The sequence below is a fragment of the Bubalus bubalis genome, chromosome 23, assembly GCF_019923935.1.
Source record: "Bubalus bubalis isolate 160015118507 breed Murrah chromosome 23, NDDB_SH_1, whole genome shotgun sequence".
NCBI lineage: Eukaryota > Metazoa > Chordata > Mammalia > Artiodactyla > Bovidae > Bubalus > Bubalus bubalis.
This window is the reverse complement of record NC_059179.1, coordinates 20,009,268-20,023,219: the sequence shown is the minus strand read 5'-3', so window position 1 is coordinate 20,023,219 and position 13,952 is coordinate 20,009,268. Positions and strand designations below refer to the sequence as shown.

At 38.0% G+C, this 13,952-nt stretch overlaps 1 protein-coding gene across 3 annotated transcripts in view; it reads left to right on the top strand.

Annotated features, from left to right (window-relative positions):
* The window catches only part of HPSE2 (heparanase 2 (inactive)), a 727,458-nt gene that overhangs the window by 447,485 nt on the left and 266,021 nt on the right, over positions 1 to 13,952 (top strand). For all 3 annotated transcript variants that reach the window (XM_025274425.3, XM_025274427.3, XM_025274426.3), the window contains exon 5: positions 1,852 to 2,023. In XM_025274425.3, the coding sequence (XP_025130210.1) occupies positions 1,852 to 2,023 (172 nt within the window). The remainder of the gene's footprint in view (positions 1 to 1,851; positions 2,024 to 13,952) is intronic.

The following is a 13,952-nucleotide window of genomic DNA, read 5'->3' as shown; positions in this document are numbered from 1 at the left end:
AAATGTGAAGAGTTGTTTCAGTTCCAAGATTTCCATTTGATAATTTTTGGTAATTTCTATCTGTATTTATTTTTAATATCTCTATATTTATATGTAATTAGTCAGTAAAATCATACCTTAATTTTTTATTCTTCCATTAGTTCTTTAAGCATATTTATAATAGCAGTTTTGAAGTCCTTGTCTGCTAAGTCCTACATCTGAGTTCCCTAAGAAATAGTTTCTTTTCTCTTTTTTGCTTGCTTATGGGTAATACTTTCCTATTTTTTTACATGCTGTCATTTTTTGTGGTTTAAAACTATACATTTTAGATAATATGGTGGGGTAACTCTGGATTCCAAATCCTCCTTTCCAGAGGTTTTTTTGTTATTTCTTTTCTGTTTGTTTACTCACTTCCTGGACTAGTTCCATAGAGTTCATCTCCCTTGCATCATGTAGCTACTAATATCTATTCGTTCTTTTTTTTTTAATTTTTCAATTATTTTTTAATTGTAAAGCCAGCTTCCCAGGGGTTGCCTCTGCGTCGGCATAGCTTAGTGGTGAGGTGATGAATGATCAGAGGTTACGCTTGCTTTGAGCTGTTATGGCTTCATCTTTACCGTTAGATTTGTGTATAGGTTTGTGAACACATTCAAAATTCAGGCATTTTGCAAGTCTGACTGGCTTTTAATTTCTGACCTGCCTTTTCATGTGTCCTTTATGAGTATATTATGTTTCACATTCATCTGGGAATGTGTAGATAGCTAGTGCCCTCTCCAGTCCCTCCTGAGAACAACTTTCCAGACTATGAGGGGTATTTGTGGGTTTACCAAAATCCTCAGTGATTTCCTCGCTCCCCAAATCTCCCTGTTACATTTCTTGTGAGTCTGCTGATCTATTTCTTGCCCCTACCAGTGTCAAAACCTCAAGTTAACCAAAATGTTGGCCTTCTCTGGGATATGTCCTTCATTGCAAATCAAGTTAGCTCTTCCAGCAGTGCAACTGCTGGATTTTAGGACTTTCCTTGTCTTTTTAGGACTAACAAGTTAATAGGAACTGGGCGAGAGGACTACACTCAGCCACTTTGTGTTAATTGTGTTTAATTGAACATTAAATTTTTTCTGTCTTTTTGACACAAGGATCATTTTTATGAACCATTCCCTTCTTACCATTTGTATTAGTTTTCTAGGCCTGTCATGACAAGCTTAGTGCTGTAAAACAAGAGATGTTTGTTCTATCACAGTTTAGGAAGTCTGAGATCAAAGCATTGCCAAGGTTAATTCCTTCTGGAGACTTTAAGAGAGAATCTATTCAGTGCCTCTCTCTAGCTTCTAATAGCTACCAGCAAGCCTTGGAATAGCAGTATTACTTGAATTCTTGCCTCCATTAACACATGGGCTTCCTCCTTGTATGTCTGTGTACCTGAATCTTCCTCTCCTTTCTCTATAAAAACACCAGTCTTTGGATTTAGGGCACATCCTAATCCCATATGACCTCATCTTGAGTAATTACTTCTTCAAAGACCCTATTTCCAAATAAGATTACATTCTAAAGTTTTAGATTGACATTAATTTGGGGGAAATACTGTTCAACTCAATATGCCGTTTATTATAAACTATCATTTGAAAATCAGTATGGTCTCTCTGTTGTGGATTAGATGACCTTTTGTGAAGATTAGTTTGAAAATAAATAGAATGATAAAATGGCACTTGACTTTTTTGCTGGGACAGTTTCTCAAGTTAAGCTAACTTGCACCCTCCTTTGGTTATTTTATTTACATTGTTAAGAAAAAAGGGAGAGAGATCTGTGGCTAGGAAAAGGTTGGCAGAACCTCACTCTTCCCAACTCTGACTTGCATGTCTGCTTTTAATCTAGAACCAAATAACTATCGGACCATGCATGGCCGGGCAGTAAATGGCAGCCAGTTGGGAAAGGATTACATCCAGCTGAAGAGCCTGTTGCAACCCATCCGGATTTACTCCAGAGCCAGCTTGTATGGCCCTAATATTGGGCGGCCCAGGAAAAACGTCATCGCCCTTCTAGATGGGTAGGTCAGATTATTTAGCAGTTTTTAAAACGTTGTTCATTACATGTAATGAGTTAATGTATTTGTACTCTTCCTGGTTATTTCTGGTCTTAAGAAGGACAGAGAGACTCTTTCAAAGTGAAAACTCCCACCATAAACCAAGGATTCTCTACAAACAGTGCAAGAACTTCTCTCTCCAGGCCTTCCACAGTCAGCAGAAGTGGGTGGGATTGGGAGGAATATCGCAAACTCCAAAACAGGTTGGAAAGGATGTGTTGTTTTAAAAAGCACATTTAATACTATAGCATTGCATAATATAACTTAATATTTTTTAGAAGGCAAAATATTATCTGCTATACTCTTGGGAACTCTTATAGAAAGTAAAATTTGACAAAATCCTGGACAGTGGAACTAGGTTAAAAAGTTGAGAAACACTACAAACATCTGTACATTAAAGCATATCTTAACAAATTTGTTAGGTATTCTAGAGAATTACTATCGTGTGATTTATTTAATTTTGACCGAATCGAATAGTCATTTATTAAGCATTGGTTGTGGATGGTCACTATGTTAAATGCTGTCTTCCCCAGTGCTGCTGGTGGGCCAGGCCCAGATAAAATAAGTGGAATATTCATGCATGTTGAGTCTAATTATGCAGGGTTGGAGGGAATGTCAGAGGGAATAGCATGAGGAAGACTGAAGTTAGATGTTGAATCCAAGACCCAAAGTGGAGATGTGACTATACCTGGAAGGGCGGGAACAAGGAAGGTGGGAGAGGCAGGAGTTCATCTGGCATACATTTTATGCAGCATCCTGTCATATTCCGGAATAGTTATGGTTATTCCTATAAATTCAAAAGCAAGTAAGATGTTTTCCAGTGAATTGTACAGCCCAAGTGAGGTTAGATAAATGGTATACAAGTATAAACAGATATATCCCAGTACAAAGAAACCTATGGCTAACCTCCTTAATGGTCCTTCTGGCTTGGTGGCTCTTATGACTCTCTCTCTTCCCTTTTGTGGTAGCCTAGTCTTGATCTAAGCTAATTAACATAGCAGATGTTATTGAAGGCTTGGGAAGGTGGAAGGATTTACACTGTAACATTAATGGCCTGAAATTTAATTTTAGGTATTTTCCTCTTTACAAAGAATCCCCAAGCCTTTATATTAACTTCTGTCCTTCCTTCACCCTTTTTTTACCCCCTCTCCTTCTCTCTCAGTAGGAAGTTCCCTTTTTTCTTGCAGAACAATTTTTCTGACCTTTACTCCTACCTACAAGTACAACTCTGGGCTTCCTTTTGCATACTTTTGCTGAACTTTTAAATTATCCCATGTATGTGGTGGAGAGGGGGTATGGTGATGAAGGCCTTATTTTACATGTTGTAATTAGGGGATAAGAATCACATATTTAGAACATTCTCATAGTTCATAATACATAAGCAAAGCCAATAACTAAGTCCACATAGTTATTCTTTTAGATTATACCTTTTCTTTAATGATTTGATTAATATAGTGTCTTCTCAGTAGCATGACTTTGTATCAGTAATTCATTCATTCTGCAACTACTTCTTGAGTAATTGCTATGTTCCAGGAACTGTGTTTGAAAACAGGAGTGTTATAATAAACAAAAACAAATACTTTCTCTACGTTCATGGAGTATGTACTATGGTAAGGGAGACGTAGGCAATAATCAACTTATCTTAAGACTGAAACAATAACAAGGAGAGGAACAAGGTTCTATGAATGACTGTAAATGCTGAGATTTGACCAAGTTAGGTGGTTGGAAGTGTTCTCTAAAGGATTAACATGTAAGAGGAACAACCACATGAAAAGATGCTTAACGTTTCTAATCATCAGAGAAATGCAAATCAAAACCACAATGAGATAGCACCTCTCGCCTGTCAGAATGGCTATCGTCAAAAAGACCACAATTAACAAATGTTGGTGAGGATATAGCGTAAAGGAACCCTAGTAGACTGTTGGTTGGAATGTAAATTGGTGCAGCCTCATTGGAAAACAGTATGGAGGTTCCTCAAAAAACTAAAAATAGAACTACCATATGATCCAGCAATCCCACTTATGGGTATATATCTGAAGAAAATGAAAACACTAATTCAAAAAGATAAATGTACCCCAGTATTCATAGCAACATTATTTAAGATATGGAAGCAACCTAATGAATGGATAAAAATTTGGAATGGAATATTACTCATCCATAGAAAGGAATGAATTTTGCCATTTTCAACAACATGAATAGACCTGAAGGGTACTATGCTTAGTGAAAAAACCAGAGAAAGATAAATACTTTGTGTTATTACTTCTATGTGGAAACTAAAAAATAAGCAAATTAATAAATATAAAAAAACAGAAACAGTCACATATATAGAGAACAAACCAGTGGTTACCAGTGGAGAGAAGGGAAGGGGAAGGGACAAGACAAGGGTAGGAGATTAGGAGATACAAACACAAGCTTATGTATAAAATAAATAAGCTAACAAGCATATATGGTACAGCATGACAAATATAGTCAATGTTTTACAGTAACTTTAAATGGAGTATGATCTATAAAAATATTGAATTAGTATGTCATACACCAGAAATAATATAATATTGTAAATCAACTATAATTTTTAAAAATTCATTAAAGTGTAATTTGAACTTGAATGAGTATTAACTAGACAAAATGAGAAATGAACAGTGTCAGTGTTCTTGAAAAAATGAAAAGCATGTCAAAGATCCTAAGGATGAGAAAGGGGCCAGATTGACAAAAGAAAGGTATATTTAGAGAAGTAATTATGTATATCTATGGTTGATTCATGTTGAGGTTTGACAGAAAACAGCAAATTTCTGTAAAGCAATTATCCTTCAATAAAAATAAATAAATTTAAAAAACTAAACAAAAAAGAGTTATATAGAGACTTATAGGCATAATGAAGGGCTTAGAATTTCTTCTGAGCACAGTGAGAAAGATACTGAATGTTTCTAACCTGGGGAGTGAAAAAATTTGATTTATTATACAGAAAGTATTCTATGTCTCCTCTGTGACAAACAGATTGGAGAGGAGGCAGGGAAATCAGTGAGAAAAGCTGTTGTAGTGGTACACATAATGATAGGAACCTGAAATGGGTTGTGGAAATGGAATGTATCATTGGCAGTGGAAGCCACAGGACTTGATATGTTGGATAAGGGTATGGTGATGTGTTCCTTCATGGATCACAGCCTTGTTGTGGTGAAGGGACTCTTGTGTAACTCAATGAAGCTATGAGCTGTGCCCTGCAGGGCCACCCAAGACGGATGGGTCATAGTGAGAATTCTGTCAAAATATGGTCCACTGCGGAAGGGAATAGAAAAACCACTCCAGTATTCCTGCTACAGGAACACCATGAACAGTATAAAAAGACAAAAAGATATGAAATTGGAAGATGAGTCCCCCAGATCAGAAGGTGTCCAATGTGATACCAGTGAAAAGTGGAAGGCAGTTTACAAATGGCTTCAGAAAGAATGAAGTGGCTGTGTCAGAGCAGAAATGACGCTCAGTTGTGGATATCTCTGGCAGTGAAAGTAAAGTCTGATGCTGTAAAGAACAATATTGCTTTGAAACCTGGAATGTTAGGTCCATGAACCACGTTAAATTGGATGTGGTCAAGCAGGAGATGGAAGAGTAAACATCAACATCTTAGAAATCAGTGAACTAAGATGGACAGGAACAGGCAAATTTCACTCAGATGACCACTGTATCTACTACTGTGCAAGAATCCCTTAGAAGAAATGAAGTAGCCCTCATAATCAACAAAAAAGTCTGCAGTACTTGGGTGCAGTCTCTAAAATGACAGAATGATCTCAGTTCATTTCCAAGGCAAACCATTTAACATCACAATAGTCCAAGTCTATGACTAGAGATCTCTTCAAGAAAATCAGAGATACCAAAGGAACATTTCATGCAAAGATGGGCTCGATAAAGGACAGAAATGGTATGGACCTAACAGAAGCAGAAGATATTAAGAAGAGATGGCAAGAATACACAGAAGAACTATACAAAAAAGATCTTCATGACCCAGATAATCACGATGGTGTGATCACTCACCTAGAGCCAGACATCCTGGAATGTGAAGTCAAGTGGGCCTTAGAAAGCATCACTATGAACAAAGCTAGTGGAGGTGATAGAATTCCAGTTGAGCTATTCCAAATCCTGAAAGATGATGCTGTGAAAGTGCTGCACTCAATATGCCAGCAAATTTGGAAAACTCAGCAGTGGCCACAGCACTGGAAAAGGTCAGTTTTCATTCCCATCCCAAAGAAAGGCAATGCCAAAGAATGCTCAAACTACCGCACAATTGCACTCATCTCACACGCTAGTAAAGTAATGCTCAAAATTCTCCAAGCCAGGCTTCAGCAATATGTGAACGGTGAACTTCTAGATGTTCAAGCTGGTTTTAGAAAAGGCAGAGGAACCAGAGAACAAATTGCTAACATCCGCTGAACCATGGAAAAAGCAAGAGAGTTCCAGAAAAGCACCTATTTCTGCTTTATTGACTATGCCAAAGCCTTTGACTGTGTGGATCACAATCAACTGTGGAAAATTCTGAAACAGATGGGAATACCAGATCACCTGATCTGCCTCTTGAGAAATCTGTATGCAGGTCAGGAAGCAACAGTTAGAACTGGACATGGAACAACAGACTGGTTCCAAATAGGAAAAGGAGTAAGTCAAGGCTGTATATTGTCACCCTATTTATTTAACTTATATGCAGAGTACATCATGAGAAACACTGGACTGGAAGAAACACAGGCTGGAATCAAGATTGCTGGGAGAAATATCAATAACCTCAGATATGCAGATGACACCACCCTTATGGCAGAAAGTGAAGAGGAACTCAAAAGCCTCTTGATGAAAGTGAAAGTGGAGAGTGAAAAGTTGGCTTAAAGCTCAACATTCAAAAAACGAAGATCATGGCATCCAGTCCCACCACTTCATGGGAAATAGATGGGGAAACGGTGGAAACAGTGTCAGACTTTACTTTTCTGGGCTCCAAAATCACTGCAGATGGTGACTGCAGCCATGAAATTAAAAGACGCTTACTCCTTGGAAGGAAAGTTATGACCAACCTAGATAGCATATTCAAAAGCAGAGACATTAGTTTGCCAACAAAGGTTCATCTAGTCAAGGCTATGGTTTTTCCTGTGGTCATGTATGGATGTGAGAGTTGGACTGTGAAGAAGGCTGAGCCCCAAAGAATTGATGCTTTTGAACCATGGTGTTGGAGAAGACTCTTGAGAGTCCCTCGGACTGCAAAGAGATCCAACCAGTCCATGCTAAAGGAGATCAGCCCTGGGATTTCTTTGAAAGGAATGATGCTAAAGCTGAAATTCCAGTACTTTGGCCACCTCATGCGAAGAGTTGACTCATTGGAAAAGACTCTGATGCTGGGAGGGATTGGGGGCAAGAGGAGAAGGGGACGACAGAGGATGAGATGGCTGGATGGCATCACTGACTCAATGGACATGAGTCTATGTGAACTCCGGGAGTTGGTGATGGACAGGGAGGCCTGGCGTGCTGCGATTCATGGGGTTGCAAAGAGTCGGACACAACTGAGCGACTGATCTGAACTGATCTGATCTGATCTGATCTGATGCCCCAAACACTAATGCCAAAAAAGTTGAAGTTGACCCTAAGTTCTATGAAGACCTATGAAACTATCTAGAACATTAAAAAAAAAAAAAAAAAATGTCCTTTTCATCACAGGGTTTGGAATGCAAAAGTAGGAGGTCAAGAGATACCTGGAGAAGCAGGCAATTTGGTCTTGGAGCTCAAAATAAAGCAATGCAAAGACTAATCGAGTTTTGTCAAGAGAACACACTGATCATAGCAAACATTCTCTTCCAACAACACAAGAGATGACTCTATACATGGGCATCATGGAAATGCTGCTACTGCAGCTAAGTCGCTTCAGTCATGTCTGACTCTGTGCCACCCCATAGATGGTAGCCCACCAGGCTCCCCCGTCCCTGGGATTCTCCAGGCAAGAACACTGGATTGGGTTGCCATTTCCTTCTCCAATGCATGAAAGTGAAAAGTGAAGTCCCTCATTCGTGTCTGACTCCTAGCGACCCCATGGACTGCAGCCCACCAGGCCCCTCTATCCATGGGATTTTCCAGGCAAGAGTACTGGAGTGGGTTGCCATTGCCTTCTCCGTCATGGAAATGGTCAATATCAAAATCAGATTGATTATATTCTTTGCAGCTAAAATTGGAGAAGCTCTATACAGTCAGCAAAAACAAGACCTGGAGCTGACTATGGCTCAGATCATGAGCTCTTTTTTGCAGAATTCAGACTTAAATTTAAGAAAGTAGGGAAGACCACTAGACCATTCAGGTATGACCAAAATCAAATCATTTATGATTGTATGGTAGAGATGATGAATAGATTCAAGGAATTAGATCTTGTAGACAGAGTGCCTGAAGAATTATGGAAAGAGGTTCTTAACATTGAACAGGAGGCAGTGACCAAAACCATCTCAAAGAAAAAGAAATGCACAAAGGCAAAGTGTTTGTCTGAGAAGGCTACAAATTGCTGAGGCAAGAAGAGAAGTGAAAGGCAGGGAGAAAGGGAAGGATGTTCCCAACTGAATGCAGATTTCCAAAGAATAGCAAGGAGAGATAAGAAGGCCTTCTTAAGTGAACAATTCAAAGAAATAGAGGAAAACAATAGAATGGGAAAAGCTAGAGACCTTTTCAAGAAAATTGAAGATACCAAGGAAACATTTCATGCAAGTACAGGCTTTATAAAGGACAGAAATGACAAGGACCTAACAGAAGCAGAAGAGATTAAGAAGAGGTGGCAAGAATACACAGAAGAACCATATAAAAAAATCTTAATGACCCAGATAACCATGATGGTGTGGTCACTCACCTAGAGCCAACATCCTAGAGTGTGAAGTCAAGTGGGCCTTAAGAAGCATTACTTCAAACAAAGCTAGTGGAGGTGATAGAATTCCAGCTGAACTATTTAAAATCCTAAAAGATGATGCTATTAACATGCTGCATTCAATATGTCTGCAAATTTGGAAAACTCAGCAGTGGCCACAGCACTGGAAAGGTCAGTTTTCATTCCAATCCCTAAGAAAGGCAATGCCAGAGAATGTTCAACCTACCTTACAACTGCACTCATTTTACATGCTAGTAAGGTAATGCTCAAAATCCTTCAAGCTAGGCTTCAGCAGTACTTACCCGAGGACTCCCAGATGTGCAAGCTGGTTTTAGAAAAGGCAGATGAATCAGAGATAAAACTGCCAACATTTGTTGGATCATAGAAAAAGCAAGGCAATTCCAAAAAACATCGGATTCTGCTTCATTGACTACGCTAAAAGCTTTGACTGTGTGGATCTCAACAAACTGTGGAAAATTTTAAAAAGATGGGAATACCAGACTGCAAAGAGTCATACATGACTTAGCGACTGAAAAACAACAACAATGGAAATAGAGGAGATTAGTTAGAATATATAAAGAAATGAGCCAAAGGCTTAGGAGAGAGCTCAAAGGAACTATCATATTCAGAGATGTGAGAAAAGAGGGATGGCCTCATATGTAAGAGGAAAGGGAGAGAGAGAGGTATAGGAACCAAGAAAACAGAGGAGATGCTGCTGGAAGGCCAAGAAGACAAGTAATAGGAAGACAGAAAAGTGCGGTTGAATCTGGGAACATGCAGGTTGTTGGTGACCTTGAAAAATATAATTCAGTGGAGTGGTGGAACTGAAGTCAGATCACAATAGTTTGTAGAGTGAATGAGGGGTGAGAAATTGGAAACAATAATGTGGACAGCTCTTAGGAAAATTTGTACCGTGAAAGAGAGTAGAAAAATGAAGGGAGACTTGGGGTCAAGGGAGATAATGGCATTTTTCCATTTAATTTAATGTGGAAGATAGCAGAACAGGTTTGTATGTTTAGACTTAAATAGGAGAGAAGAGCTAGATGGTATAAGAGATAAAGGATATAACCAAATGAGAAGTCTTTTAAGGCTAGAAGAAATAGAATCCAGAGGAATTGGACTTTACATTTAATAAAGGCCCATTTAAGGGAGATAGTTACACCAGGGTAACAGAAGGTAAGAAACAAATATTTCTCTATGTCAAAGATTAAAAAATCATACTGAGGAGACACTTCTGCACAGTATATAATGTATAGTTAAGGCATCCTAGTACATGGTGTAACTGTGAGCATATAGATGTTAGCTTGTTGTGAATAAGAACTTGGACACAATCGTAAGAGACAGTTTAAAGAATGAGCATGTGACCAGGTGGTATGGTGACAAGTGGAAAGGCCTAGTTTTCCATACATCTAAAGACTAATAGGACTCAAGAGGCTAGAAAAAATTACACAAGGCAAGAAGGAAAGGTACTGATGAATACTTTTTTTCTTACGTTCCTGAAAAAATGGAGATTTACCTTTCTTAATGTAGATGTACTAAATACACAGTGCAATACAACTTTAAATGCATAAATATTCCCAGTGACTCAACTAACAATAACAAAAATGTCAGCACTCTAAATTACCAGCTCTGTAGTTTTTCCAGTCCTCCTGGTTATACAGATAAAATTTTACATAGTTGTGATCATTGTATACGCATCATTTTAAATTCTGCATTTTTTGCTCATTGTTTTATATTGCCCTTTCCTTATTTCTACATAGTTCTCGTATTTGTCATTCTTAATACCAATCAAATATTCCCGTGCACTGATGCACTGAGTCTGCCTAAACAAGCCCTCGCTGTTGGGCACTTGGGCTGTTTCCAATTTTTGTCTGGAATATATACCACAGTTGTAAACATCTTTATACAAATAGTTTTTTTATTTCTTTTGAATTACATCCTTGGGCTGTCTTCCAAAAAGCTGAGTTTTTGGGTCAGAGTATATGATAATTTTTTATGGCTCTTGTATTTGTTGCCAGATTTCTTTTCAGGACAGTTTCACCAGGTTGCAGGGCAGTAATGTATTAGTGTATCTTTTCCCCCAATACCCCACAGCAATGAGTATTATTTTTATTAATGTACTATATTTTAATTAATGAAAGATTATATGTCATGGTTGTTTAAATTTGAATCCTGTTAACTGTGAAAAGAACCAAACATTTTCCAAAACTTAACGGAGTCTCCTTTCCCCTTATCCCACATTTGCCTAATGACACAATACCTGTTTTGCCGGAGGCACAGACCAGGTGGTCATTTTAGATGCATTCCTCTCCTTTGCTCACAGACTCCATGTGTTGTTGCTGTCCAGTCACTAAGTCATGTCTGACTTTTTGCGACCTCATGGACTGCAGCATGCCAGGCTCCTCTGTGCTCCATTATCTCCTAGAGTTTGCTCAGATTCATGTCCATTGAGTTGATGATGCTATCTAACCACCTCATTCTCTGCCACCCCCTTCTCCTTTTGCTTTCAATCTTTCCCAGTATCAGCATCTTTTCCAATAAGCCTGCTCTGCATAGGTGGCCAATGTATTGGAGCTCTAGCAACAGTCCTGATGAATATTCAGGGTTGATTTCCTTTAGTATTGACTGGTTTGATATCCTTGCTGTCAAGGGAATGTCAAGAGTCTTCAGCACCACAATTCGAAAGCATCAATTCTTCAGCTCTCAACCTTTTGTATGGCCTAACTCTCATGTCTGCACATGACTACTGGAAAAACCATAACATTGACTATAGGTACCTTTGTCAGCAAAGTGATATCTCTGCTTTTTTAATATGCTGTGCAGGTTTGTCATAGCTTTCCTTCCAAGGAGCAAGTATCATTAGTTAGTTATTAAGTTTTGTTTTTTCTGACTTGTTAGTATCACTCATATCCCATCTTTTCATTTTTATTTTAAACCTTATCATTTTTCTTGTTGAACAGATTTCTCCTTACCTAGATTTTTAAAAATGCAACATGTGGTCAAGTCACTCTTGCTTGAAATTCAAACCCTTTCACATGCACCCCTGGCCTTTTAGGGTCCAGTGCCTGACTTCTTTGCAGCTAGTCAGCAGCTACATACCCTTGCACAACCTGCCCTCAGTACATGAAAAATATATATGTCCATCTTAGAAGAGGCCATACTTTTTTACCTTTGCACCTTTTGATTTTGTATCATTTTCTTTAGAATACCACTCTCTTCCCTCATTTTCCAATAGATCTTCTCTGACAACTTGGGGCAGGATTTCTTGTCACCTCCTTCTGTCCTTATATGGTACTTTACTTTTCTGCTATAGTACTTACCAAATTGATGATACCTTTTTATTTACATATCTGCCTCCCACAACAGACTGTAGACTAGGATCAGGACTCAGTCTATGTTTTATTGATTCTGCAGCCTTCAGGATGTAGGAACAGCTTTAGTTTTTTAGAACCAAACTAATTTTTAAGTTTAAAAAAGTTTAAAACTACTTAGGTATTTACTGGACTATACAGGACTATTTCCCCCAGTTAGGATATGAAAAAGCAGAGATAGAATCTTCATGTTTGTGTCTTCAGGGACTACCATGTTGCCTGGAATATGGGAAGTACTTAATAAAATGCACATTTTATTATTTTCATTTCCTCGTTCAGGAAGTGGCTCTTCCCAATTATTGATTTTTATCTAAAGGCATGAAGTAGTGTTCTTTAGGGTTTTATCATTTTTCTCTGCTTTTCTTTTTCAAACTTTTATGCATCATGTATGTAACGACAATTTTATCTTAATGTATCACTTTTCTTATTACTTTGAAATATGTTTTTATTGTTTCAGAAGTTACTTTTTATGATAGCTGTTCTTGTCTATTTTCTTATTGATTGTCTTCTCTGTTTCTTCCTTATACAATTAGGATAAAGCTTTCACTTTTATCTAGCCTTTTACAAATGTTTTAATTTTCAAGGTTAGGCTCTTTCAACTTATTTGGAGTTTATTGTTGGATCTACTATAGAATGAGGACGGAATCTATTTTTGGTGATGTAGCAATGTCAAGAAAAGCAGTTATTCATTGAAAACAGGTTCACTAAGTCTTCTTTGGGGGCTTTTAAGCTATAGTGAAATTAGTACTAAATTATCTCTCAATAAACATTTATTGAACACCTATTTTGTGTTTGATCCTGGCTTAAGTGTTGGGTTTATATTGATGAATAAAGCCAAAGTAACTCTTACTCTCTTGGAGCTTAGCAAGACAATAAAAATAGTGACAGTCACACAGTCATGGAGTCTTTGCAACTCCATGGGTTGTAGCCCTCCAGGCTCCTCTGTCCATGAAATTTTCTGGGCAAGAATCCTGGAGTAGGTAGCCATATCCTTCTCCGGGGAATCTTCCTGACCCTGGTTCAATGCAGGGATCAAACCGGGTCTCTTGCATTGCAGGTAGATTCTTTACTGTCTAAACCACCAGGGAAGTCCTAAAAAACCGAACCACAGTAAATAAGAAAACAAATTATCCCAAATTGTGTGTAATTCTGTGAATTAAATGGATACCTGGAGTTGAAAGACTTATTTGGACAAGGTTAATTACAGACAATTTATCTGAGGAACAATATATTTAAGCCAAGAATGAAAAAATGAGAAGGAACCCATTGTTCAAAGTGTAAAGTGAAGAAAGTTTTAGTTAGAGGTGGTCGGTCATGTTTGTCAATGTCCTGAGTCAGAAACAAAATTAAGGCATTTGAGCAACAGAAAGATGGGCATTATAGTGACCAAAAGGAGAGTAGTAAGAGATGAGACTGCATAGACAAGCAAAGATCATATTATTACTGAATCATGTATACTATGGTAAAGAGGTTGTGTATTTTATCCTCTGAGCAATGGAAAGCTATTATGGAGTTTTTATAAGGGCAGTAGCATGTACCAGAATCTACTACATTTTGTGTGCCAAATAGATTTTAATGTGCAAAAGTAAGAAATCAAAAGAGCTCAGTAAGGAGGTTTTCACTATGAGGTATGTTTAATTAGATTAAGGTAATG